At 35.2% G+C, this 27,994-nt stretch overlaps 3 protein-coding genes and 1 long non-coding RNA gene across 11 annotated transcripts; 2 read left to right on the top strand and 2 right to left on the bottom strand.

Annotated features, from left to right (window-relative positions):
- Nucleotides 1-68: 68 nt before the first annotated feature.
- Nucleotides 69-1,735, bottom strand: LOC117207386 (coiled-coil domain-containing protein 58). 4 transcript variants are annotated; one of them, XM_033447565.1, is made up of 2 exons: nucleotides 1,644-1,735; nucleotides 69-608 (listed from the first exon to the last, which is right to left on the bottom strand). In XM_033447565.1, the coding sequence occupies exon 2, from the start codon at nucleotides 591-593 to the stop codon at nucleotides 219-221; it is 375 nt and encodes a 124-aa protein (XP_033303456.1). In that variant the 5' UTR covers nucleotides 594-608; nucleotides 1,644-1,735; the 3' UTR covers nucleotides 69-218. The 4 variants fall into 4 exon arrangements, with proteins under 4 accessions (XP_033303456.1, XP_033303455.1, XP_033303457.1 ...); XM_033447564.1 differs by lacking the exon at nucleotides 1,644-1,735 and adding an exon at nucleotides 943-1,079; XM_033447566.1 differs by lacking the exon at nucleotides 1,644-1,735 and adding an exon at nucleotides 672-728.
- On the bottom strand, nucleotides 498-27,526 carry LOC117207389 (U-scoloptoxin(05)-Sm1a). Of its 2 annotated transcripts, none has more exons than XM_033447570.1 (4): nucleotides 27,263-27,526; nucleotides 26,451-26,606; nucleotides 25,254-25,461; nucleotides 498-608 (listed from the first exon to the last, which is right to left on the bottom strand). In XM_033447570.1, exons 1-4 carry the CDS (start codon nucleotides 27,327-27,329, stop codon nucleotides 599-601), a joined length of 441 nt encoding a protein of 146 aa, XP_033303461.1. In that variant the 5' UTR covers nucleotides 27,330-27,526; the 3' UTR covers nucleotides 498-598. The 2 variants fall into 2 exon arrangements, with proteins under 2 accessions (XP_033303461.1, XP_033303462.1); XM_033447571.1 differs by lacking the exon at nucleotides 498-608 and adding an exon at nucleotides 25,786-25,932 and having other exon boundaries at nucleotides 24,469-25,461.
- On the top strand, nucleotides 4,045-23,346 carry LOC117207382 (coronin-2B-like). Of its 3 annotated transcripts, none has more exons than XM_033447556.1 (10): nucleotides 6,543-6,626; nucleotides 10,637-10,841; nucleotides 18,086-18,283; nucleotides 19,088-19,204; nucleotides 19,842-20,156; nucleotides 20,251-20,475; nucleotides 20,710-20,919; nucleotides 21,002-21,119; nucleotides 21,207-21,433; nucleotides 21,501-23,346. In XM_033447556.1, exons 2-10 carry the CDS (start codon nucleotides 10,824-10,826, stop codon nucleotides 21,693-21,695), a joined length of 1,623 nt encoding a protein of 540 aa, XP_033303447.1. In that variant the 5' UTR covers nucleotides 6,543-6,626; nucleotides 10,637-10,823; the 3' UTR covers nucleotides 21,696-23,346. The 3 variants fall into 3 exon arrangements, with proteins under 3 accessions (XP_033303446.1, XP_033303447.1, XP_033303448.1); XM_033447557.1 differs by having other exon boundaries at nucleotides 6,561-6,630; XM_033447555.1 differs by lacking the exons at nucleotides 6,543-6,626; nucleotides 10,637-10,841 and adding an exon at nucleotides 4,045-4,424.
- Nucleotides 25,888-27,286, top strand: LOC117207390. Of its 2 annotated transcripts, none has more exons than XR_004487505.1 (2): nucleotides 25,888-26,026; nucleotides 26,163-27,286. It is a non-coding gene; the product is annotated as an uncharacterized LOC117207390 (long non-coding RNA). The 2 variants fall into 2 exon arrangements; XR_004487504.1 differs by having other exon boundaries at nucleotides 25,904-26,026; nucleotides 26,139-27,286.
- Nucleotides 27,527-27,994: the final 468 nt, after the last annotated feature.

The raw sequence follows: 27,994 nt of genomic DNA, 5'->3' as shown, positions 1-27,994 counted from the left end.
TTATACCCAACATATGTATATATCCTACATTTAATTTATTAATAAATAATATAAAAAAAAAGATATACTTATAGTTATTACTATTGCATACCTCATCTGTTTATTATTACATAAATGCAGTAACTAAATATATTTACAACATTTCAATATATTTGTAGTTAAATTTACAATCATATAAAAAGGTAGTGGCCAAAGTATTTTCAAAATCAATAACGAGATTAAATTTCTATATCAGTCGGTGGCTTATAAAAACCACGGCATTTCTTATAATAAGCCTCAACTGTATGGTCTTTTACAACTTCTTCTATGTTTAATTCTGATTGCAGTAAGCGTAAAGTATTTTGTTCTTTCCTTAATGCTTTAAGAAGTTGAGGACTATCATTGCCATTATCTCTTTCAGCTCTTAATTGGTTCACTTTTTCCTTGGATGCATTTAAACACCTTGTAATAGCTAATGCCCTTGATTTATGACCTGTTTGAATTTGTTCATATAAATCTTTACATTTTGTAGTAGGATCACTTTGTCCTTTAAATGATTCTGTTGGAAGTATAGCATTTAGCATATAAATGATTTTGTCATCAAGTTGCCGCATCTTTTTCAATGCATCCTGGAACAAGAACATTCAGTATCTTAAAATAAAAAAAAAGATGAATTTGGAAAAGACACATACAAAAGTAATACTGCAAAATAATTAATTTCAATATAGGTCCTTTAATCATTTTTTTTATTATCAAGTTTTACAGATATACTGTATCAATTATTATTTCACATTAGATCAAATGCACAAGGATATCTATTCACTTATTAAAATTTTAAAGTCTGCTTTATAACTTATATATCGAATTGTTTACTTAATTAAATTTAATTGTTTTCATGGAGAATTTTAGGTCTTTCATTTCTTAAATATCGTTTACAAATTATTATGTAAAATACTATATAACCTTAATCATGTTTGCAGTGTATTATCATTTTCCAGAAATCTACATACAATTTAATATATGTAATTAAAACAATTGAAGTACATAATTTGAAATAATACGTTTTACACAATACTTTCATTTACTTAAAAAATACCTGAAACTCTAAAAAGTCGCCGCATCCTACACTCACAGTTGCCATTTTTCCAATATGGAGATCAAACAACGTGGGTACATACGTAAGTATATACTTACTATTGAAACACATTACGATGGGAAGTAACGAACCGATAGTAAGCTAATGTGGTTATTGCATAATATCTTTATGCTTCATCTAATTATTAATATAGCAATTAGTTATTTGATTTTGTATATTTAAGTATTTTAAATAAATTTATATAAAATTTCATATACATGGGGTTTCGTTTAACTGGAAACGGTAAGAGATCTCACTTTTCATAAAAAAAAGTGGTTTCCTTGTTAAAAAATCTAAATAAAGATAATATTCTCTATAAAAAAAGGTATTAACTTATTTATGCAAAATTATATTAATTTAGCAGATATTTTAATTTTAATTAGTGAAATTTAACGTATCGAAGACAAAGAGAATGTAAACACAAGAATACCGCTTCGAATCTTTCTTCGTCTTTCATACGTTAAATTTGAAAAACTAAAGTTAATATATCTGCTAAAACAATAATTTTTCGACATAAGTAGTTTAATACCTTTTTATAAGGAATGCCGAGATGGTACGATTAATGTTAAAGTATTAAAAAATGTTCGAAATAGTAGTTTGCAATTTCATAATATATAAGGATTGCGAATTCGACCATATTGTTTCCCCTAGAGTTCGATCACGTGGTTTTATTTACCTCTCCTGTTCAGACTCTACTTGCTAGACAGGATATATAATCTGTCCAATGAGACAAGGCAATAAACTCGAGGTGAGGTAGTGACACTCGAATATTACTAGTCGTCAGCCAATAGTTGCAGCCGCAGCAATCACATTTTGTTTACGTTTACTGCCCCGTTTCGTTGGACAGACTATAAATGTAAAATAGCAACTCGATAGCTATACGTCAATATGAAGTAGCAGTAGAGAGCTTTCGGAGTAGATGAAGGTCTTTCTCCTTTTTTCTCAGATCGCTTTCTTGTTTGGAAGAAGATCAATTAATATTTACCAGTGTTCTTTATATTTTATAAAATTGTTTGTCTAAATTCAACTAAAATCTGTGAATAAAATTTATAAAATTTGTTCTTAAAACTGTGAAACATTCGATATTTCCTGTAATTCACACATATGCATATTGATTAATGTATAGTTAAGAATATGTTCATGTGATTTTCATTCATATCGTTCGATTTATTTAAATCCAGTGACCATTCGGCTGTCTTACGTACACCGTTTCTCGAGCGGACCGCCTTCCATCACGGCGTGCTCGCAGCACGCTCCAAAATCGATATGTAAATCGGCGTTAGACGGATGAAATGGTGAGTGACGCCTGGCAAGTGTTACATCAGATTAAACCGATTGCGTTTCTACACGATCGTGTGCACATTGACCACAAACTTTAAAGCCGTTCCGTGACACGCTCTCTCCTTTTGCCGCAAAGCAAATTCATTTTCTACAAGAGATAATACAAACCTACAAAGGCATTTGATTATCATACAACCGGTATACAGTGTCGATAGCCGATAACTCGCGTACTTACATAAAAAGAATCACAAAAGTCTTCCTACTACATTACAAAAATTAAAGTATACAAGTTGGTATACCTTGAATCGAAAGTAACAAAATACGTTCGATCTTTTCACTAATTCATTTTCACCTGTTCCTGTCGGCTTGAAAATAAATATTAATGCCGGTACTCGACTTTTTGGATAGCCTGTAGAGCGTGCTCATCGCCCCCTTCTTCTGAGACCCAGGAGGTGAGAAGGATACACAATAAGGCGCGCAGTCGGCGAGTACAGTAGTGTCGCGTTAACTGGCCGCGGTTTGCTTCGTCAATTGTCCGTCGCTATCCCCTCCAGTTCTTCAAATTGTGTTCGTGAAGTGAGCCCCTAATGTTATATACGTCTGTTATAAACAAATGTGTTAAATATGGATATATTGAGTATTGTAATGTCGCGTTAATTGACCAGAGTTTTGCTTCGTTAAGTGGCCGTCGCTATCCCCGCCAGTTTTGACATTGTGGAGTGAGCTTCTGGTGTTACTATCAGTGGAAGAGATATAGCGAGGTCTTAAAATTAGTCAGGTGTTAAAGTTTACATGTTTCAAGAATCGAAACAAGTAGTCCGAGATGTTTTGAGAGAGATAAGGACTCAGAGTCTTGGCCAGGGCCGTACGATAGCAATTCAGAACTATTTCTTCCTTTGCAGTATATTTAACAAAAAATTTCGTCTCGCGAAGGAGAGCGATTACATTATATATTTTTAATTTATGTTCTAAAGTTTCAATTCTATGATAAATCGTAATTTTCGTAAATTTCGAAAAACTTACACGGGTGCCTGCGTACTAGGAAGATGCATACGGCCCTAGGTGCGACTAGATCAATCGGTGTACCCACTCAACGCTTCAATGCGTTGATACTAGAGATTTTCAATTTTTCATAGAAATTTATAGATCTTTAGGGATTGGAACGTTCTTTTCCATTTCTTTCTCTTCCATTAAGTACTTTTTTTATGTCTTTCGATATTTTTCATATAAACCACTGATACTACTAATCTTAATTTATAACCTCGCTACATCTAACAATAGAATATTTGTATGATAAACCAACGTGTCAGATATCAAAATTTCATACAATTAGAAATATCTTTCGATAACTGATCAAATAGCTGCCGACACGTAGCCATTTAGCGAAGCACTACTGCAAAAAGGTTGCGCTTTCTACTCACGAGCGAATGAGTACTCGACGACGCAGCAGTCCTCTGCATTTATACGCTAAGAACGTGTAATTCGCTGATCGTATAAAACGAACGTGGTTTAATGGGAACGTATGATATTCGTTTGATTTGTGGTATCGCGGAGACGGAGCGGTCGAGTGGCGTGCTCTCGTGTTTACATGTTGCACGCACGTCAAATCGATACGTCGTATCCATGTGTGACCGGTCTCAGTGAGTGGATTACGAAATTTGTGTAGGACGGAAGGGTTCGCACGTGGTTTGTAATTGTCCATCACGTTCTGTGAATGTTCTTGTTTGGCGTTTAGGTAGACGGACGGCCTATAACAACGGACTTGGGAAATACTTGGTAAATAGGTGGTAGTAAAGTACTTACGAGTGAACGAAGAGGCGTTGATAAAAAGATTGTCAGTTGGAGATACGGTGTCGGAGGTGGACAATACGAAACGAAAGCTTCTATGGGATATAATATCGCGAATTGGGAAATGATACGCACGAGGGAGGAATTAGTGGAGAAATTGGGCCTGGACGCCGCGGATGACACTCATACTTTATTGAACAATATGGTAGACGTCAGAGCGTGCTACAAGCCAAACGGAAAAGTAAGAATTTTTTGCATCAAATGTTTTTTATCCCCGTTTATGTCAGTTTATGTCAATGCATGCTCCCGAAATTGTGTTAAGTGTAATTGTTACGTCTTTGTTTGAGCTTCAAAGCAACTAAGTAGCGTTTCATCTGTTTTTCATAATCGGTTTTATATTACCATTAACACATTAGCAGCCGCTGACGTAATACACGATACGTTTTTTTCGTGGCTGAAGTAAGACTAAGTGGGTCGATTATCAATGACTCTGAGAAATTTTTTGAATTTATTTGAATTAATATGTAACAAGCGATACAATATTTTGAGAAAAAGTCTTCAAATTTTGTTGCTTAATAGCATAAGCTTGCGGTTTCTTATTTTAGAATTATTGGCCCTAATGTGTCTTTGAATTATAAAACCTATTTAACTTAAATGAAGTTTATTATCGATACCAGCGGCATCGATCCGATTTACAAGTACTAACGAGCATTGTGTACTGGTCACGTAATCCATAAAGTATGTCGTTAACCTTTGTTTGTAAATCAAGAAGCATTTAAAGCGTTCTACTTTACCGTTCGACTTGATTTAAGGAAATTGCTATTGATTAGCGTTCACGATGGGGGATAAGAGCCAGTTCCACTTTTTAAGGATGTTGTTCATTAACTTTATAATAACTGATCATAATAATTCAGCAAGTAAGTTGAAACGTAAATAATTAATTGAATAGAACGTATTAGATTTAAACATTTGTTCGGCAAATAGAAGAGAACAGATTGTGAGTTCTCGAATATCGAATCGAATCGATACTCGAGCGTTCGAACGATTCGATTGCGCGTCTTCGAGTTTCGAGATCGAGATTTTCTGAATTCGAATTTGCGACTAATACTCCTACGAATTTGAACTGAATTTAACCCTTCAATTTTCAATTATTTTATGACACAAGCAAATTAACAAACTTTCCAGTATTGCTACATAATCTAACCTATGAGAGTTCGAAGGTTAACTTTTCCATCGAAATTATCGAACTGAAACTTTCGATATTACTTTCTCGATCGAATATTCTACTCTATACGATATTAGTTATACGCTACATCTAAACACGTGTCTGACGCAATCGAAACTCGCAATCTGCCACCCCAATTCCCACCTGATCCCAATTATCTCCATTAAATCTATACTTTTTTATGCTTTCGCCGACTTTATTGCATCCCATTAGTATCGTGCATCAGGCAGATACCAAGTGTACCTGGCTCTTTCCTTATATCTGATGCAATAGCACACTAATTGCATGTTCTATGCATGGATCCATAGCTATTGTTAGGTTAAGCCCGCGTCTCAGCGTGTGTCCTTAATGACGTCAATTTCGAAACACTATGCAAGTTCGAATCACTTTGAACGTGATTCGGTACTTAAAACTGTTGAAAGTCTTGGTAAGTCTTGAAGTTGTTAGGTTAGTAGACTCAACTGCCTCACCTATATATCAAATATATGTTAATACATATATAGAATAAAATATAACATGTATAAAAGATTTAATCCATCATGATCTTTAATTTTAATCCCTTGCCTCGTAATATAGTCACCTCCGTGATACAAATTATGATTTCGATTTGACAAGAAACAGGTTACGTAGCAAAGTTGAGGCTGAATCCTAACTTTTCTCTCAATTCTTCAAACTGAGATCAATAAATACAAATTCCATACAATATTTAAATATTTTACATTTGATACAGTTTCGACGGTTACGATAACTAATACTTATTTAAATAACTACTAAAAAAAAAAAAAAAAGAAAAATCCTAAGGCAAAGGATAAAAATCTCAAGATTTCAGATTTATCAAATTCCCAATGTTAGAAGCGATTCGACATTTTCGCTATGTGTACATATTCGAAGTTGTTTGAAGTGTTTTAGAGCACATCCTATATTTCCTGTCTATCTGTCTGTGTGTTTCTCTCTCTCTCTCTCTGTCTCTTTCGATTCGCAATCACCCACGCGCTACAGTGACATACAGCGGTTTAGCAAGAACAACGGAGCAGTGACAACGCGTGACAACATATGCGATCGTACGAAACGTCACGCTGCTGCATTAAAACACGCACCGACAAGCGCGTGCCACGTGATATACTCGGCTGGCGGCCGCTATAAAACCGTGGCTAGGAGTCAGTGCTGGCTCGGCGACTTTCGCGATCTAACGCGCGCGCCTGGAACTCCGACACGATCGTAGGTATAACACGCGTCGCTTCTTTCGCGCCGGGCCTCGTCTCAATGAATCTACGTTGCGTGACTGCGCACTCGAATTGCCCGTCGTTCTTCTATCCACGATGCGTGCGAATTGTTCAAATCTAAGCGTATGTCTTTTTCATTTTAATCGCTCAGGGACATAATGCAAGTTAAGTCGATTTTCATATTGTGTACTATTTATTTTTTATTTCGTGGTAACTCGGATCTCATATTCACGCTTAACCTTACCAGGCCCAGCCAAACGACCGGTTTCAAAATGTAATTTAAAATTGTACATTCATTGTTATTTCTCTCGTTCATCTAACTTTATGTAAATTCTTATATTATTCGATTAATCAACTTCTCAATTTTTCTTAATATAAAAATTGACATAAAGTTAACGATAAATTAAATTATATTTTGAAACAGGTCGTTTGATCAGGTCGGACAAGGTTTGTCCTACTATTTGTACAGTTATACTCTTTTTTTTTTCTATATCATTGTAACAGAATTCAAGAGCTTCAGAAATATTTGGAAATATTACTAGATCGATAGTGAAAATATTCGAGATCTTTCCGACAGAATTTTTAGAAGAATTCGATCAGTAAATAAAATAACAGTTGATGATCTATTAACGATTATTTCGTTGATTGGCCCTAATCAATTATCGACGCTAATCAGTGAATCAGAGACAATTTTAGACGGTTCTAAGAAGTTTGTATTTAGAAGGGTTGAAGATAGATAGCAATGGAAAGAGAAAGATGTGCGGAAAGGTTTATGCACAATAATATACTATCATATTGATAGATGAATCAACGTTCCAGGAACTTAAATGACGAATCTTAGAGTCTTTTGTGTGCATCTAAAAAATGAAAAGGAGATACGCTAGTCGAGGACAATCAAGCAACTACGTAAACAGATAAAGATATAAGGAACAAAAGATACACGTGCGTGATAAAATAAAAAGCGAAACACAAGTCGCGCGATAGATTTTTGAGACGCTCTTTATTTTTCACCTGCCTACGCACCTATTCTCTTCTAACACTGCTACCTTCTTTGGCTCATTCTGAACCCGATCCTATTCTTCTATTCTAATAATCAATAATCAATAATAAAAAAAAAAATCGTTGTTAACCCCTTGTCTTATTATTGATTATTTATTACTTTAATATGGCGTTTCAAACAAAGTATTAAACTATTATATACAATTTCTATTCAACAAATCTGTTATATATATATACACATAGATTTTCCTTTTAGAAAGCTTCTCAACATAAAGTAAAAATAGGAATTAAAATAGAACTTCGATACAAATAGAATCTGCATCTCGTTTAATTCACAATATTTAATCTATGTTCGTTTCATAATTCTTTACGATAAAACTAATCGCGCATTATATCGAATTTAACGTGCGATTGCACGGCGAGTGCGATTCCACATTATAAGATAAAGGGGTTTCGTTCAAAAGTCTTTCTGTTTGTTAAAACTAAAAGAAGATCGAGACACAAAGGCTGGAGGATGGTAGCAGAGTTAAATACGATTAAAACACATGCGGGTGGATGGAAATTACGCCACGGGAGTCGCCGGTTCTTTTTTCCTTTTCTTCTCCTTCTCTCGCTCGAGCAAACCGGACAGCGGAAGTCAGAGGCTGCCGTCGAAGCGCGCGTCACTGCCACACGATAACGGCAGTAAAAAAAGGGGTGATTCGTCGGATCTATCGAATATCATCGATCGTCGAGAGTAGTTACCGCTTATCGAGCCTGTTCAAAAGTCACGATCGTGAGAAGTGCGCATTAACCGCGACCGAGTAACGTTACGAACGCGTGCCTTTTTTTTTCTCCTCTTCTGTTATACCGCTTCTTCTTTCTTCCTCGAGGCTGAGACGTACGGGAAAGAATAGGCTGTTGCCACGACCGCTCAAGTATTAGGTTGGTACAGAAATAACGGCTGTTCCTTTGTTTCTCACTCGTAAAAAAAAAAAAAAAAAAAAGAAAAAGAATAGAATCCTTTCAATCCTTTCGCTATGATATACAATGTACGCGTTTAAAATATTGAGTCATCATATGTTAGAAGTCCACGTTCTCTGAAGTATAGAATCATTTTTGCGTTCGTTCATATTGATTACAGTGTAATTAGGTCGTAGATTTTTATGCATTAACGAATGTAAATATGGAAAAAAGTATAATAACGAGCAGAGATATAATCGAGAGATAAAATAGCAAATGTGAAATATATTTTACAGAATTGGAAAATAAGATTTGCATAAATATTTGCAATATAATTTCAATTGATTATACAAAGTATCTAAATGTTCGTGCGAATATTTGTTCCATATTAATGACTCGAGACTCGCTACGGTCTTCGAATTTTTATGCCCTGATCTCACTCTTCTTCTAATAGGCGAAACTTTTTTAACATCTCAGAGTGTTTAACGTAGCATTGAAATGAAAGATCGACCGTATTATTAACAATTCTTTCGGATGTTCTTTAAATCGCATCGAAATTGACTCAAATGGTGTACATGATGATGTTATCGGAAACTTGGAGCTTTTATTAGTTGCAAGACTATCGTAGCGAAAGGATCAATCCTTTCTTTTTTTTTTTTCATTCATCGCTTCCGGTATATATTTTCTTTTATTTTTCATTATCTCGTAACATCGTGCTTCAACGCGAGACTCGCGTATCTTGCGCAGTACGATTCTTAGAAAATTGGGACAAGTGTCTTTTTTTAGAAGTTTTTTTAATTGCGATAGCGTAATGGAGGTTTGAAGAGGATCGTTATTTTTGCATCAGCCCGGCAGGAGCGTCGTGAAAAAGCATAAGATCGTCTTTGTCGACAATTCCTTGGCTCATCCTTCCCCTACCAAACATCGCACAGACGACATTGATTTCGAAGCGTGACTCAAACGGAGGCGTAATTCGAAAAGTTATTCCCGCGATGAAATTATGTAGTTCCTAATGCGGCCATTGAATATTCATCTTGCGCGTGATCAACATCAAACATCACTGTTTATCCTTGGAGATTCTTAGGATAGCGCATTTCTTCAAGAACCGATTAATTTCTCACGCTTCAACCTTGATTAAATCAGCACAAAGAGATTACTTCAGTGAAAAAATCAAACGGTTACACAGTTAGAATCCGCAACATGGAAAAGGCTGCGTTATTCCTGCATCCACATAACTTTTGTTTTCCCTCGTTTGCAGTGACTCATTGGAAGAATTAATTTCTTCCAGTCGACTATAGAGCGAAATACTCAATTACAGTCACCTTAAAGTCTCGTTAAATTCGACTCGTTTGAGCTTAAGTAACTTGAATTCAAATTACTCGAGACGAATGCTTAATGTAAAAATGGATGCATAAAGTGAATTTGATTTGGGCAATCTATGTGAAAGAACGCGAGAACTGGAGACAACATTACCTGATGTTCACGTGTACGTTTTGTGCACTTGTTTTGTGATTTTCAAGTCGAGGAATAGTTGGAAGAATCTTGGTTTCCCTCGAAGCTTACGTGCAAGGATATTTAAAAAAAAAAAACAAAAAATGCAAAAGATCGATTCTCGATCTTCGATCCATACATGATGAAATTATTCGCATAGTTTTATCAAGCAAGAGCACAAATTCTCCTTTTTATCTATCGTTATTTAATCGGTCAGAAATATTCTCCATCGTTCCATCAGGATGTAAATGCGTCGAAATGTAAATGAAAAACGTTCGTTCCATTATTATACATTAAGCGTAAACCAGCCTTGAGTTTGATAGTAATTGAGTATTGTATCTCATCGACTCTTCATGATGATTCTTCGTCACGCTTCGAAATATGTTACGAATATTTAATTTCACCACGAATAGAAGAGAAAGAGAAGAAAGAGAAGAAGAAATTATTACAGAAAAGAAGTACATAGATGAGATACATCGTTACGACTCGGTGGCCTCTTAACGACTCGCGCGTTTGATTCGATGATCTCGTAATTAGACGGGCCTCGTGTGGTTCCCTTTTTGTTTCTTCCAGTAAAGCGAGAAAATCTTGACGCCGTTTGCACAGCGAGCGCGAGTTTCCAACTAGTTGAATATCCTCTCCCACTTCGCATGCATGGGTCCTGGCTTGTTCAATTACTACGTTCCTGTTGTGCACTGTCGGCGACCATCGTCTCACCGCGCACGTGTACCGGCTGCCTGAGGTCTGATTAGTATCAGAAATGACCAACGATAAACAGGTGAGTGCTTTCGGTGTTTCGCGATCGATCTTTCTTTTCTTTATGTTTCCACTTGGTGAACGCGAGCGTTCTGCGGTAGTTCGATGTTAGTTCGACATGTTACAGCATCGAACCAAATCTTCTGAGATTCTTTTAATTTAAAGCTTTGGATTCTAAATTATTAATTCAAATTTTTAAATTAATCCTTTGAATCCTTCTGAATCGGATCTTCTATTTGGATCAGCTTCTTGCATCTGTGAATGAGATGTTTCGCGTGTTCATACTTTGTTAGAACGCGAGTTATTTCGTTCAAAATATATCTCTTCGTACTTTAAAGACTACTTTCCTGTCAGAATATTTGCTTCAGGCGAAAAACTTATAAATAGCGATATTTATAAACGACAAACTATCAATGAAAGTGAAATACTAATTAACGAAGAAAACGAATTTTCCCTCGCTTTCTAACGAATCTTGAAGTTCTAAATATCTGTTACGATCTCTATTGAATTTTTTTTTTTTTTTAGAGGAATCTTTTTTAAGATACACATCGTTCATTGAAAGTACGATAGCCACACGAACCATTGGTATCTACCGCTATATCGTGTCACGTTAACTTCGCATAATACTGGTCATGTCGAAGCTCTAAGAACGCAAGTCTTATTTATTTGAGACCCTTATTCGCAGGTCGATACCACGAGAGGTGAATCTAGAACGCAAAAGAAGAAACATAGTTTTACAAACTTAGCATGTCAAGCTTCTTGCTGTCTTCTCAGTCATAATGATCAATGAAAAACGAGTACAAGTGTCGTATTACTGTACCACCTGATCTGTTGTTTACTAACGTTGTCATTTTTCTTCAATTACTAATGCGTAATGAAAAGCAGAGCAAAGGCACACGGTGATGCATAAAAGTGGCCGTACATTTGAACAGATATGATTTAACAATTTTTTAGAATGAATATATTTTTTCTTTCGCATTGTTCTATCTACTTTAAATAATTGCACTAAATAGGAACTCGTATTTGGACGAAAGTAATTTAAAGTAATTCGAACTGTCTTCTGTTCTAGATTGACTTGTTCGTAAATTCGCCTACGACTTATCAATCAATGGTACTTTAGACTTTAGAGTTATCAGACATCCAACTACCGAGAACACGTTCGATTATTTTTTCAACGTATTTGTACAACGAAATGTACGAAATTTGTACAACGAAGTGTACGAAATTTGTACAACGTCTACGACGAACCAACAGCACAGTTCATCTCTATTTTGTACCGTAGCCTCTCGAAGCTGCTGCGAGTGAAAGGTTGTAGAAGAAATGGCACAACGAATTGAGATATTTTCGTACTCTTTCCGCACGATGCACCACACACATGTACATACTCGTGTTCAATTACTTTTTCCTTTTATTTTCCATCTTGTTTGAAGCTGTTTTACATTTTTCACGCGCATACAAGTTACTTTTATCGATCAGAGAGCTTCATTTATCGGAATTCTATAAAGATCGAACATTTCTAGGATAATTCGACGATTTCTTCTATATAGTTTCTTAGATGTTCGAACGTTAACTTTCGAGAGTAATTGAACGCCACGTTCCAAGGCAAACAGATCGTTGAATCGTTGTAACTTTTTTGGAATCATCGAAATAACATACGGACTTACCGACGTTCGGAAATTTAAAAAAATTCACGTTATGAAAATTATGCTTGATTCATGTTTCTATGTAACTTGGTTGCCAGGATTTGCAACACGTCTAAACTCAAAGAAGATAAAATGTCAGAGAAGCATATACAGGGTGGTTGGTAACTGGTAGTAGAAACGGAAAGGGGGTGATTCTACGGGAAAAAGAAGTCGAAAATATAGAATAAATTTTTTCGTTTGAGGCTTTGTTTTCGAAAAAATCGACTTTGAATTTTCGCTCGGTACGCGTGCATTTTATCACGTCTCGTTATAACGGATCTCACTGTAGATCGTTGTCTCGATGGAAAAATTAAAAAAAAATTTTATTCTATATTTTCCACTTCTTTTTTCGCGTAGAATCACCCCCTTTCCGCTTGTACCACCAATTACCAACCACCCTGTATAATTATCACAGCTAATACTCTACAATTCCTGTTCAAAGATATTCTTTCTTCGATCGGTCGTACTATAAACCTTGCCAGTGAAAATTTCACATGTTATTTTATTAAACAACTTGCAATATCTTTTTCGTCTGTGGTAATTTGCACAACAATATCGTTGCATTCGTTATTTAAGAAAATCTATCTCGAAAGATTTTATCAAACGCTAAGCAAAATTTCATTCCGACAAATGGAGCAGCTCTACGATATTTGCATGATCGTGTGAAACATTGCAATTTTGTATCATAATGTATCTCGTTTCGTTTGATGGACGTAGGTGTATGATTTTGCAATTTCATTGTATATTTTGAACATTTCAGCAGAGTCGTAACATTTTGATAGCACCAGGCAACCACGATTAGTATCGCACGCGCGTATAGCGCTCGTGTGACCCTAATTGGCATTAGCGTGCCACAGAATTATTACTCGCGAATAGCAGAACCACGGGTGACAAATGATTTCCAATTACATTGACGATCATATGATATGGTCGATCGTTCGCGTCTTTCCTCCGCAATCGTTCGCGTTATTCATCGAAGTTTACGATACCGATTAATATCTCGAAACTCGTATTTCATCTTTTCCCAACTCTGTCCTCGAATATTTGCCGTTGCAAGTTAAAGCGAGGAAATTCAAATGTTTGGGGTTTAATTAAAATCGATCTCGGGAGCAAACAATTTACGATGAAGCTTCTACACTTGCATTTGCTTTCTCGAAACGTTTCTTCTTTTCACACCAAAGCTAGAAAACGTAGAATTCCGTCGATGATGATATACAAATTCTATACATTGGATTCTATACGATTAATCTGTAAAGCTGATAACTTAAAGCGAAGATTGTGCCAACAAATTTGATTGTATTGGCTTTTAATACAAAGATCCTGGTGATTTTGAATTCTGCGAATCAGTGAAGATAATCGATGGCATCTAATCGTTCTTTATGAAGTATTCGCGTTCCTATCGGACTCTGATTTACAGATTTCGCTCACCTATTCTATCAATCATATCAAATCCATCACTCAACAAACATGATTCAGTGCGTTTTTCAAAAGCAAAGGTGAAACGCACACCTAACAATAACCAGCTTATACAACTTTATACCAGCAAAATAAGAAATCGTTAAATCGTATGATATAAAATGCCTTGAACGTTTCACGATTTCTTAATTCCTTATTCCTAAAATTTCTTAATCAAAAGCGATGACCACAATCCTAAATTCGTAAAACGATCGCCCTCGATAAAATACGATCGCCTTGATGCGTAACAATAAAATGAGAAAAAGTGATGCAGAGACGTTTTTATTATTATTGACGCAGCATGATCGTCGTATGACGCGTGTGAAAATGACGTAAACCCACGCAAAAGTGTAGCCTTACACGCCTTCCGAACGTCCAAAAGAATTATCAAAACGATCTTCTGTTGACCTTGGTACTATACGATCGTCTAAACTCTTCATCTCTTCTTCAGCCTGCAGAACATGCTTCTTCGTTCAATACCTTTTTATCCTTCTCGATACGATACAATCGTACGCGTATAAACATTGAAAAACGACGTGAAATTTTAACTTCGGAATTGTAGCGACGTAGACGAACGACGAGAAGCGACAGAGATTCGTCATAGTCATCGGCATCTTCCTACTTACTGATTCCTATTGATACTTCGGTTATCATCTTTCATATCTATGAAGAAGATCCGTACGCGTCACGATCGTGATCGGAAAAAAAAATAACACAAACACGTACCGTTAATCGAGGCCTACGGTTAGAATTTCGCAGGGATCGAAACGCGAGTTCGTTCGATGAGTATTTTCTTCGCCATTGCAAGAAAAAGTGGCATAATTTGCTCTGTCTCGCCGCGCTACGTTGCTCGCCACGCGCACCACGCGCGACCAACTCCAAAGATTTCACATCGCGGTGATTTTATGCGGGCACAAGCGGGATTCAGACGTCAGAATATATTTAACATGGAGACTGATATCTCCATTACTGGTAAAACAACGTTGAAATTGGAAATTCATCCTATTTAATAACGTTATCCTATACGGTATGTCGATATACCAATGATTCGCTAATAGAGTTCAGTATCTTTCGTAGGAGATAAGTGAAGAGCTGATAAATTCAAGGTCAAGATTTAACGATCAATGGTATTAGTGTTCATTCATGGATGACAGTGGATTCTTTCGAAACTGTTTTACTTCCGAGAAATGAGGAAAAGAGAATAATTAAAGAATTAATAGGAAATTTCTTCAACTAAAATAAAGAAGAATCTTTGGGACAAATCTCTTCTTTTCCGAGAAAGAAATCTTATTCATTCGAAGAGGAACTGAAAAACAAGATTGATCTAGAGATTAAGAATATATAATCTAAAGACCGATAGATTTGATTTGCGAGATACGTTATAGCTTCTCAGATCTTTCCTAGAATTGTCAAAAGGAACCGTAATATCTTTCATTAATCCATGAAAAACGACAAATACCTTTCTGACGTGTCAAAGTAACTTAACTCCATGGTGAAATTTGAAGATACTCTACCGAAAGATTTATATCTGAACTTACAAATTACAAAGACTATACAACGCTTAATCCAAGATTACAGAGATAGTTAGAGTGGTATTTCATTTCAGAGCAAAATTATAACAATACTGGTGATTCTACAGTACTCTAGGACTTCTAGCACTTCATGGTAATAGTTCAGAGATAATTCGAAGATACTTTAGAAAGATTTATATCTGAACTTACAAATTACAATGACTATACAACGCTTAATCGAAGATTACAGAGATAGTTAGAGTGGTATTTCATTTCAGAGCAAAATTATAACAATACTGGTGATTCTACAGTACTCTAGGACTTCCAGCACTTCATGGTAATAGTTCAGAGTTAATTCGAAGATACTTTAGAAAGATTTATATCTGAACTTACAAATTACAATGACTATACAACGCTTAATCGAAAATTACAGAGGTATTTAGAGTCGTATTTCATTTCACAGCAAGATTATGACAATACTGGTGATTCTACAGTACTCTAGGACTTCTAGCACTTCATGGTAATAGTTCAGAGTTAATTCGAAGATACTTTAGAAAGATTTATATCTGAACTTACAAATTACAATGACTATACAACGCTTAATCGAAGATTACAGAGATAGTTAGAGTGGTATTTCATTTCAGAGCAAAATTATAACAATACTGGTGATTCTACAGTACTCTAGGACTTCTAGCACTTCATGGTAATAGTTCAGAGTTAATTCGAAGATACTTTACAAAGATTTATATCTGAACTTACAAATTACAAAGACTATACAACGCTTAATCGAAGATTACAGAGATATTTAGAATGGTATTTCATTTCAGAGCAAAATTATAACAATATTGGTGATTCTACAGTACTCTAGGATTTCTAGCACTTCATGGTAATAGTTCAGAGATAATTTGAGGATACTTTAGAAAGATTTATATCTGAACTTACAAATTACAATGACTATACAACGCTTAATCGAAGATTACAAAGATAGTTAGAGTCGTATTTCATTTCACAGCAAGATTATGACAATACTGGTGATTCTACAGTACTCTAGGACTTCTAGCACTTCACGGTAATAGTTCAGAGTTAATTTAAAGATACTTTAGAAAGAAAACTGTTTTCGGAGACTAAGAATCGTTGTTGCATAGACTTGATAGGAACCGAAGAATTCGATAACGATAACAGAAACATCGAACGATGGATTGATAGAACATTCGGACCACGAAACTTTCTTCTTCACGGTTTCTGAGCGGAGAGAGTCTCAGGAACGCATAAACACGTTCCGCTCGTCGTGCTATTGACCTTGCTGCGAGTAATCGTTGGTGCAAACGTTAACGACGTACCGCAACGATCAGAGAGGACCGTGTCGATCTCCATTTAACGCTGTGCACGTTGCTCAAAAGTAATTGGTTCAGCTGCACCGTTAATAACGATCCTCCTTACGCGGTAACCGGTTAACAAGCGATTCCTTTGGCTCAATCTTCGGTAAAAATATTCGCGGATAAATAGTTTCTTTAACGTTTCATCCTCCATCAATTGTCATCAGGATCACCATCCTTCAGCTTCAGTTTTGCAAGAAGAATTAGCTAGAAATTGAACAAAGCCGTTAGAAAATCTTTTATCTTCTTTAATCGAGAATATAAGAAAAACAAACGATGCAAATGATAAAATCTTGAATTATAAATCAAAAATCACACCACAGACCTTTCCAACTGTTTCGTGCCATTTACAACGGACATGTTCAGTCGAGAAGACTGCGAGTAAAATCGAACTCCAATGGAATAATATGCTGCTGAACATAAACGTCTGGAAAGTCATTACGAAGTCTTCTAAATGAACACAGACGTCGTATATCGGTCCCTGTATTTTTCTCGTCTTTGTGTGCGAACAAACGGCTGCTTGTACTATGTCCCTCAATTAGCTTCGGGTTCGAACAAATTTTAAGAAGATCGTTTGCAACGGCTGTTAAAAATTTGAAGAGATTGGTCCTCGGAAGAAGACACTCAGACACCTCAAGGTTAGCTGCAAGATCTGCTTGGAAGGATGGTTATTCTCGTCTTAAGTTCATCGACCTATCAACAACGTAGCAAAGTAACTTTACACGTTGTATCATCGGCTTCTACTTGAGAACTGAGAGAGATTTGCAATTAAAAATGTCCTCTTCAACAACGTTTTTTGTATATTCCACTACAGTGTTCTCGCGATTCTCTGCTCTTTACTTCTTTATTCGTTGTCCCATAAGCTCTCTAATTGCAAGAATAATATTTTTCTGAAAATTAGAAGAGTAATCGGAAAAACAGAGCTTTCGATATTGCAAAAAAAGAAAAAGAAAAAAACGAGAAGGTTGAAGAAAAGAATTCTGAAGCAGAAACAAAATAGAGTTCATTAAAAACCGCAAAATTGGAACTTTTAAGTCTTCGAAGACTCGTATCATCTAAATAATCCTAATCCTTGATACTTAGTTCATAAACTCATCATAATATTTTCACGCTTCCAACCATATCCAAGATCCAGGACAATATTTCAATTCCTGGCGTTATCACCAACTTTCATCTGTTCTGCTAATTTTTTTCTTTTCTTTTTCTTTCCACTGATGCTAATTCCACGTTCATTTTTTCCAGTCGTGGTTCCGTGGCGTTCGAAGCAGCAAATTTCGCCACGTGTACGGCGTACCGGCAAAACGGGAGAAATGCTACGACAATATCAAGATCACGAAGAACGCCCACGACTCGCAATTCTGCGCAGTGAATCCCAAGTTCCTGGCCATCGTAACGGAAGTGGCTGGCGGCGGAGCATTTCTAGTCTTGCCGCTCGATCGCGTGAGTTATCTTTCTTGTTTATCGAGTTATCGATTCGCTGTTCTTTCCAGACGAACTAACTTTGCTTGATAGTACGTACATCGGTGAGGCTGTTTCATAATACTATTCAATGTTCAATTATATACTATCGCTCAAAAGTATCGGGTTCCTTGGAAAATTCCAAGTTACCAAATGAGCAATAATAACCAAGCATACGTGTCGCTTCATAGAGAAATTTACATAAGAAAAGTTGGAAGGAATATATATCTACTCACGAAAGTATTCCAACGTCTATAGACGCCTTTTACGAGCACGTTGTGTGTAGACTGCGGATTTTTATGCATTTGTAGGAAAGTGCAAAGTTCTATAATATGCACATAACATGAAGAAATATATGAAATATCGAAAAAAGTATAGCGCCTTCTATAAAACACTTGGTAGATAAAACAATCTTCTACCGAGGTTTTACCTGTTTGATTATATTTTCAAAAATGTAAATTTGCATAAAAATCCGCTGTCTAATTACGGTTACCAGTGGAATTCTCAGATTTCATTAGTGCTGTTATGATTATACACTAGAAGCATAACTTTCCAAGTAAAATTTAAGACCAAGCTATAAATGTATGTAACATATATGCAGCGTACATCGATACAAATAGCGTGCATATCGAATGCTATTTAAAACGACGTTCTTCTTGATGAATAGTCGAAGAAGTTGAAACGCATAGAGATAAGGATGCATGCAAATGATTTATTGAATAAGATTGTTCGATCGTTTAATTAATGACTTATTATGGTTGAATGTTTCCTCTTTTTATCTTTCAGACTGGTAGGCTGGATTTTAACGCTAGTAGAGTGACTGGACACACTGGACCGGTTCTGGACATCAAGTGGAATCCGTTTAACGATAACATCATCGCTTCCTGTTCCGACGACTGCACTGTACGATCGTGTTCCTAGTTTTATGTACCGTTGCTTAAAATAGTTGGCGATATTTATTGATCAAAGATTACTGGTACAGTGTTAGGTATTGACTATTAGATAAAATTGTATGGACTGATAAAGAAGTAGATCACATATGTACAGTTACGATATTTCTTGTAAAATTCAGCTTTCTACGAAGTAGGAATTTTCTAATGGAAAACGAAATCTTTGCCAACTGGTGGCCTGTCGCCGTGACAAATTACTACCATAAGCGACTGAATCATAGACCGTGTGGCATCGACCTTCCGGTCTGCTATTCAGCATCTAGACGATACGATGCTTTGTTTAAAGCTAGAACTCAACACTTTGTACTACTTGCAAGATATATTGTTTCTGTTATCTATAAAAGACGGCGTAAAAGATAGCAAAATAAGGTTTACTTAGTAATCTGTGTTTACAATCTTAATTCAGAAATTATCCATATCTTGTTTGTTCTGACTCTTTTAAATTGAAATTGTGAAATTTCCTTTGCTTTGAGCCTTTTGCGAATCTAAATAACTCTTTAGGTATTTCAAAAATATAACGTTTTAATGATTTTGATAAACAGCCTATCTATATTTTACGATATTCTTCTTATTGTTAATCGTAATTTCAGATAAAACTGTGGCACATTCCTGACGGTGGTATATCACGAAATCTGACCGAGTGGCTAGTTGAGTTGCAAGGGCACAAACGTCGTGTCGCGTACATAGAATGGCATCCTGTTGCTGAGAACGTGCTTTTCAGCGCCGGCTTCGATCACCTTGTTATCGTGTGGGACATAAATAAAGGAGAGGCTGTCAGTGTCATCGATAGGCATCCTGACGTCATTTATAGTATATCATTGAATCGTGACGGTAGCTTGCTGGCGACAACGTGCAAGGATAAAAAATTGAGGGTTTTCGAGCCAAGATCTGGCATCGTGGTTTCTGTATGTATCCACCGATCACGTTTGCATATCTTGTAATTATCGTTTTCTTGAAATTTACTTGAATAAATATTTCTATTGATCGTCCGTTGAACAGGAGGGAGTCTGCCATGCCGGAACAAAAGCTAGCAAAGTGGTTTTCCTTGGTAGCTCTGGACGTCTTCTTACGACTGGCTTCAGTCGTCACTCCGACAGACAGTATGCTATTTGGAGTCAGCATGATTTGAACGTACCATTGATATGTGAAACTATCGATTCCTCTAGTGGAGTAGTATTTCCATATTATGATAATGACACCAATATGGTGTATCTGGCGGGAAAGGTAACAAATTATGTTCAAAAATTGTTACATTGCCAGTTACAAGTATTAAGATATCTGCTTGTTACATTTATTAGAAAATTCTAACAGATATTTCATTCCATTTGAATGAAACAACAAATTTGTAATAAAATAACTAAAAACAGTGAAATTTATACTGTAATAGCAGGTGTCTTGATCCTCATGGTCGACAGTGTATACGTTGAGAATGAATATTTTATACTTTTCTTATCGTAGGGTGATGGTAATATTCGATACTATGAAGTAGTAAACGAGGCACCCTGGATGCATTACCTCAGTCAATTCATCTCTGGAAATCCCCAAAGAGGATTAGGTATAATGCCAAAGAGGGGCGTAAACACAGCCATCTGCGAAGTATTTAGATTTTATAAATTGCACGCGACTCGAGGAATGTGCGAGCCGATATCCATGATAGTTCCTCGAAAGGTGAATACATAGAAATGTAAAACATTAAGCGAAACAAGTGTAATTAGGCACGGTGTAATTACCAAATACTTTCGCTTTTTAGAGCGACCAATTTCAAGAAGATCTATATCCTGACACTGTAGGTACCTGTCCAGCTTTATCAGCCAGGGATTGGATAAGTGGCATGAATAATCCACCGATTTTAATCTCACTGAAAACCGGTATAACTATTGAACTTTTCAACTTATTTTATTATCTTTTTCTCCTCCGTTACTTGTTACTCTATTCTATAAATTAAATGTTAACAGGTGGTAGCATTACCACGCACAAACCACGAGTGTACAAGCCACCGCAACTTCCACCGACAACCGATTTAAATAATAAGAAGAAATTCGCCTTTTTGTCTACCGAGACTGTACCAGATTACAGGCCCATCGAGTTCCACGATATGTCAGAGAAAAGCCAAAAAACTTCTAGCAATCAAAGCACCAAGTTCCAACAGTTGCAACAAAAATTCGGCAATGTTGTGCTACAGGTAGAACTACCGTTTCTTTCAAGTCTTTATCTCCTTCATAGATTAGGCTAATTAACGTGTTTTGCAGAAAAATATCATTTCCGCGCCACTGAACGATAATAAGGTCTTGGAGAATGTAGACATTCCTAACAACGAGGCGGAATTAAGATTAGCATTTGCACGTCAGACTGACGAGTTACGATTGGTACGAAGGCAGCTCGCGAATAGTCAGTTACGCGTGAAAGAGCTGGAAGAGCAAATTCGCAAGCTTCAGCGTCAGTAAATTTTATTGAAGATCCTCAACGTATGCGCCGAGCAAACTTCCTTGTAGCTTTGTTGCTAGTTGTATGAGAAACATGGTACTTAACGAACAAATAACGCATACGTGTATTGTTCATGGCAATCTAAATGTCTAAGCTTTCGACGAAATTTGCACAAAAAGAAAAAGAAACAAGAAATAAAGGCGGTGCAAAAAGGATATTAAAAGGTGTTCGAGAAACTTTCAGAACTGGAAACATACACTGATTATCTATTAGTAACATATTAATGCAGTTATGTAATTCTCTCTAGTGTATCTTGTGAACGATATACGATGCATTTTTTATAGCATTTCTCGTTTCTCTATACGTTATCTTCTCTCTTTGCAATTTCTCGTGTGGCGATCTTGTACCGTTGTTAGAAGAAAACGCAGCAATGAAGCAACAATAATTTAGTCAATTTTTTTAGAACGCAGTTCGGAAACATGTTCTGCTGTAGAGAAACTGAACAAAAAAAAAAATGAACAAATGATTGTGATTTACACTATTGCCTTCACTATACAGACGAGTTTTTGTCTATATAAAATGTTGATATTTCTCCGAGATGCAACGTTTCGTGTATGCAACTTTTGCACGTTTTAGCAAGTGTACTTCCCTTTTTGTCATACGAAGTTTAATACGTTTCTTTCGCTTGCACATCAAGATATAGATATACACACGTTACACCTATTATACGAATTTCTCCATCTATCTGAGCAACTAATTTTTCATTTGAAGTTATACGTGCGATCATAACGAGGGAGAAAGATCAGCTTAATATAAAGATGTAAAACTTGGACAAAGTATTAAATGTTCAGTACATGAAGAATTGTACCTGCCTTGTGCATACGCACGTTTATCGTATGCGACTCGTTCTATATAGAATTGTCGTACATAGAGTGATAGATAAATACAGAGATATTTAGGAATTGCGTAGGGGATATTATGGACGCAATAAAAAAGAAACGGACATCATTCGGAGATTCGAAAAATAGCACAAGATGCAAGGACTAATTATGACTAATAATTAAAATTAAGATTTCCTGGAAACGAGAATCAGAGAAAAAGAGATGGTTCGATGAATTTTCTGTAATACTTATTTTGTTGATTTCCTTCAAATGAACTTATGTATTAATATCTTGATATTTACAATCGTATTTATGTCGTTCGATTTGTTTCCTATACTGCTGAATTAACGTTTATTTCTCGATGTTAATAGTCAGTTATATTTATGAATTCCATTATAATGGCTGTACATTAATCGATCAACTAACTTAAAACTACTATTGTGTTCTATTCCGTATACGTCCCGTTTTTCTTTTTTTCCATGCGTAAGGTAATATAACGACGGTGTATCTAGCTTATTAACGTTTAAGCTATCTTGTATTATCGAGTGTATTGATCACTGCCACATTCACTGCCATGGTACCTGTGGCAATATAATGTTTTCTTTTTCAGCGAACACATGGCAGTGACAATATTTATTGTACACTATAATTAGTTTCGAATCTTAGGCTGACACTTCTTTTATACAGTTAAACACATAGAACTTAATGTATATGCATAGAGGAAATTTTGTCAATCAGAGAGAAAGAAAGCAAATAGACCTAGAGTGATCAAGGATCATTAATTAATTAAAAAGAAAGAAGAAAACAGTAGCAACTTTTTATTCACTTCTATTCATATTATTGTATATGCGAAATAATGCTGATATATGTGTGTCAAATTATATATTTCTAGGACCAACAAACCAGGAAAGAAATTGTTAGCCACAAGAAATTCTATTATTGCTTAGTAGCGATCAGATTTAGTAATGATTTATATACACTGTTTATACATATATATATATGTATTTTTCATACGATATATAGTTGTAATTTCGAGCGAAGAAAATGTAAAAAAAAAAGGAGAAAAAGAAAGGAGAAAAAGAAAGGAGAAAGAGAACTCGAGTGAATATTCTAACAATAACTAATATATATGCTTGTGTTCAGCGCACATCAATTATTGTAACAAAAAAAAAAAAAAAAAAAAAGAAGAGGGAAAGGAACGACACAAAATACGAACACAAAAAGAAAAATCATTACTGATGTGAGTTTTATCATATGAGGAATGTTCAACCCGATTTACGAGAACTGATCATTAATACATGTAGCATAATGACAAAATATCATTCCGAAATATTTCCCTCTGTGTTACATTTAATATTTTAAACACAGCCATACGTACAGTTAGAGAAATCATTAATCATTGTGTTATCAAGGATAGTAGACTATGTATTGCGTTAGTCGTCAGATATCTTAATATTATCGATATTATGCTCGATATTAGCCTGTGTGTGCGTTCTTTTTCTTTTTACAACTATAAAAAGACAACTTATTATACGATGGAGCTTGCATAAAATATGTGCATTTTTTGCAAAAAGACAAAGGGAAAGAATGATTTCCATCATAAAAGCCGCTTCGCAATCAGTTTCGCAATCTTATAATCTTTGTATTACTCGACGAAGATCTTTTGCTTGACAAACACATTAATATGAACACGTGTATCGTCGTATTGAAAAATGCTATCCTATGTACCGTTCGCTATATAAACGTGGATATACCAAAGAACGTGCAAGTACCTTATTACGGATCGTCGTGAGACAATTTTGTTACCACCAATTGAGCGACTACATCATATTATATTTATACTCAGAAAAACGAGTACGTGAATGTAAGACGAGTGGAGGATTCTCGTTCGATGAAAATAAAGAACAAAGCATTCGATCGCATTTATATTATCTTGTAATTCATACAGAATATTCCTTAGTATCTAAGTCTAATTCTAGAATTGTTCGTGTTGTATGTTTAGAAAAAAAAGAAGAATTAAAAAAGAGAAACACAGTAGGTTTTCGTATCTACACTGTTCAAATATGAAAAAGATTCGTATTTTGTACAAAAATATACAAAAATAAGTAATCTAGATCTTTGTTAAATTAATAAAAAAAAAAAAAAATAATATGGTAAAAAATAACTATATGTAAGTACACAGCTTAATAGTTGTGTACGAATGGAAACTTAACGTCATTAAAATTCGGTATTAGGAATGGGTACCTTAATTGTAATTCATATTACGAACGTGTCGATTAATTAAAACTTATTGGTAAATTCTAAACACTAGAATCCTTTTTTTTTGTGCTACGCAAGCCACAATTATTTTAGACAAGTATAAGCGTATTTGCAATTGTACAGTCGAAAAGAAATATTAAATCTATGACGACGCAGGTTAAATATAAATATAAAATGTGTTATTAACTATAATTATATTGGTAACTACTAATTAGTACCTTCGTTTAATATTTTGTCAAAAAGAGAAGGCACGTCAGTGTCATTTTATAAAATTAATCGAGTGCAAATTGTTCCCCTAAGGTACGTCAGAAATTGACATTCCGTATTACTTCGTGCTAACACATTAAGGACGGAATAGATTAAAAAAACTGATTTTACACTTATCTTGAATGCATAAAATATGCATTCAAAAGAATTTTATCGGATAAAAATATCTACCTTACGAAGAATAATTCGTAAATTACTAATAATCCAATTGGTACCATCGATGCGATATTTGGTATCAAAATGGCCGCTGGATTGCATCCGTCTCCGGTACAAGTGAAGATACAGGTTCGGTAACTTAACTTGTCACCCTGTTGTTTCACGTAATCGCAATAATTCCCCAGATCCAGTGCTGAACAGAATCGTTTCGTGCCTATTCCACCTATTTCAACATATACAGGAAAAATTGTTTGTTTCTTGTTTTATCTAGCAAAAAACAATAACATGCGTTCGTATGAAAGATGTTAGGAATGTAGCGTGTTAATACAAGCAACATGCAATATATTATTTGATTATTTATTTCTTATGGAATTGTTAAAGCATGACAATTTTCGTGAAATATATTCGTTTTTATTCATTTGTAAACATTTTCACTGAAGATTTGAAGGAAATATAATAGAATCTTTTATGCAATAGAGATAAGGAAAATCTACCGGTGAACACTTGACATAGAAAACACACAAACATCGAGACACAATGTATGAACCTCCGAATCGTCCGACCGATATGATACAGTACTGTGCATTGTATACATGACTGCAGTTCGTTGGTTGTAAGGTACTTATTACCAAATTGCTATCTCCGCAACTCAGTTCTTCTTCCGACGTACACTGGTAGCAATCCAGACTGGTCGCTTAATCGATTGAAAAAGCATCGATTATAGATGTTTACTATTGCGCGCTTCAATTCATGGATTAATTAATCGATTCTTTCATATTAGAATAGTTGTATGTATTGATTTAGCCAACACATCTTTCAATATCTAACGACAAACTTTCATAATACAAGTAGTGTATTAATATTAAATTATTATTAATTTCTCTTATTATATGTATACAGGAACAAACTTCTGCTTCCTTCTAGCTCAATTACCTTACTAGATACAATAACAGAAGAATTAATAGTTTCGTCGTTACACATTGAACCATCCCTATATGCAGATGTGAATTAAAATAATGTTAGTCATCTAAAAACACAATTCTAATGGAGATGATTATCGATCGTGCCTTGGTTGTTCCCGCATGCTTATAAACCGATAACGGCGATGTCGTTATATATGATTTAAGGTTAGTTTTCGTTTAAGAGTGCTAAGTTTCGCAACAAGATTCCCCTTTCCACGATATGTAACCTGAACTGCCGATATTGTTTTACCCTCGAATCGACCAGTGTGCTTCACACAATACTGCGCCTCGTAAACAGCATCGCAAGGCTGTGGTTTGATATCGATGTCGCTCGAGAGAAATTCGTTGCATTGGAAGGGGTCGGTGTTGTTTGTACTGACGCATTGATAACATTGTAAACTGTGCACTAAACGAAAAGAAAGATTGGGGATTCGATTTACTTCACGTTGATTCATAATTTTGTCAGCTAACTATAGACTAAATCAAACAATACTTTCCAGATTATAAAAAAACGTATTCTAGCCTAATAATTAAAACTAAATAATGAAATGGCAGTACAAATATGTATATGTCTTAAATGTTTGTTTTAATCATTAATTAATTACTTATTAGGAAAAAATGATAAATTCACAATATTTAGTGTCCATGAAAAAAAAATAATTGACCCAGATAACTTCTTATCATCTTGCGTTAAACTGTGAACTAATATGTATATAGTTCTCTCGGTCGATGATAAATAAATTATGTGATAAGAATTATATTTTCTACCACAGATTATATAAATTCGTGAATAACGATTTGAAGACTAACATCGGTGGCTCGATACAATATCAAATTTTGTTTACCATGAAATAAACTAATAACTTCAAGCTGTCATTTAAGAATAAATACATATTCAACTAAATCGATCCTTCCGCTTGATCCTTATAAATCGATGTTATGTGTAACTTAATATTATGCAATCGCGCCTTTTAATAAAGAACAATGTGGAAAATTATAAATGCCCCACCCAAAGGACGCCACGATATTCACATCATCTATAGTTACGTGCATTAACCTTACCACTTTCGACGAAAAGCAGGAATGCCGCGAAAAATGTGTAGCTCCTAATGCCGCCAATGGCGCCCATTTCGAAAGATCTCTTTACCAAAGATAAAGCACAAAACACTTTTGATAACTGTAATGTAATGTTCTTATATGTTTTCTTGGAACCACTTGCTAAAACAATTACATCTGTACACACGTCTAATTTCCGTTCGAATTTATAACCATCTGAATGAACGGAACAACGACGCGAAAGCGACTGACTAAGCTAGAGAGAGGACCATGCATAAAGTAAGAAGTAAGTAGTATGACGTAGCCGATCCGCTCCGACTCGAACCGAAAATGGTCGAAGTGAGTAGATCGCACGATGTGATCTATAATCGATTTGTGAATCTTAATATCTTTTTATATTCAATGTTTAAAACATGTTAAAAATGTTACTGAGGATAATTCGGTATTGTATATTAGTGTTTATTATATTTTTATTGTTTTGTCTTTACATAAATAATATATCATTCTAAAATTTATATACGTACGCATTCACAGTAAGAGGTACTATAGAATAGTATACTGTACTGTAATTTTAAATTAAATTAAATTTCATATAATTCGATTTAATCGTATAAGTATCATTAGACTGAGATGTTTTCACGAAATTATTTTACATTATTTTATGTAATACAAACATAACATCTTTAAATTTTCTGTTTGAAAAAATAAAAAGAAAATAAATATATCTTCACTTTTCTT

Source organism: Bombus bifarius, unplaced genomic scaffold (assembly GCF_011952205.1).
Source record: "Bombus bifarius isolate JDL3187 unplaced genomic scaffold, Bbif_JDL3187 scf7180000008028, whole genome shotgun sequence".
Taxonomy (NCBI): Eukaryota; Metazoa; Arthropoda; class Insecta; order Hymenoptera; family Apidae; genus Bombus; species Bombus bifarius.
The sequence above is the reverse complement of the archived record's forward strand: the minus strand, read 5'-3'. Positions and strand labels throughout refer to the sequence as shown.

Excerpts from the sequence above, each read along its gene's own strand:
- LOC117207389 (XM_033447571.1), bottom strand. The coding sequence starts at position 27,329 with ATGGGCGCCATTGGCGGCATTAGGAGCTACACATTTTTCGCGGCATTC. Across the intron at positions 26,607-27,262 it reads CCTGCTTTTCGTCGAAAGTG|TGCACAGTTTACAATGTTAT; the intron begins GTAAGGTTAATG and ends CTTTTCGTTTAG. Across the intron at positions 25,462-25,785 it reads ATCGGTCGGACGATTCGGAG|GTGGAATAGGCACGAAACGA; the intron begins GTTCATACATTG and ends ATGTTGAAATAG.
- LOC117207386 (XM_033447563.1), bottom strand. The coding sequence starts at position 1,186 with ATGTGTTTCAATAGTAAGTATATACTTACGTATGTACCCACGTTGTTT. Across the intron at positions 609-1,075 it reads GCGACTTTTTAGAGTTTCAG|GATGCATTGAAAAAGATGCG; the intron begins GTATTTTTTAAG and ends TTCTTGTTCCAG.
- LOC117207382 (XM_033447555.1), top strand. The coding sequence starts at position 4,281 with ATGGGATATAATATCGCGAATTGGGAAATGATACGCACGAGGGAGGAA. Across the intron at positions 19,205-19,841 it reads CCTGTTCCGACGACTGCACT|ATAAAACTGTGGCACATTCC; the intron begins GTACGATCGTGT and ends TCGTAATTTCAG. Across the intron at positions 20,476-20,709 it reads TGGTGTATCTGGCGGGAAAG|GGTGATGGTAATATTCGATA; the intron begins GTAACAAATTAT and ends TTCTTATCGTAG.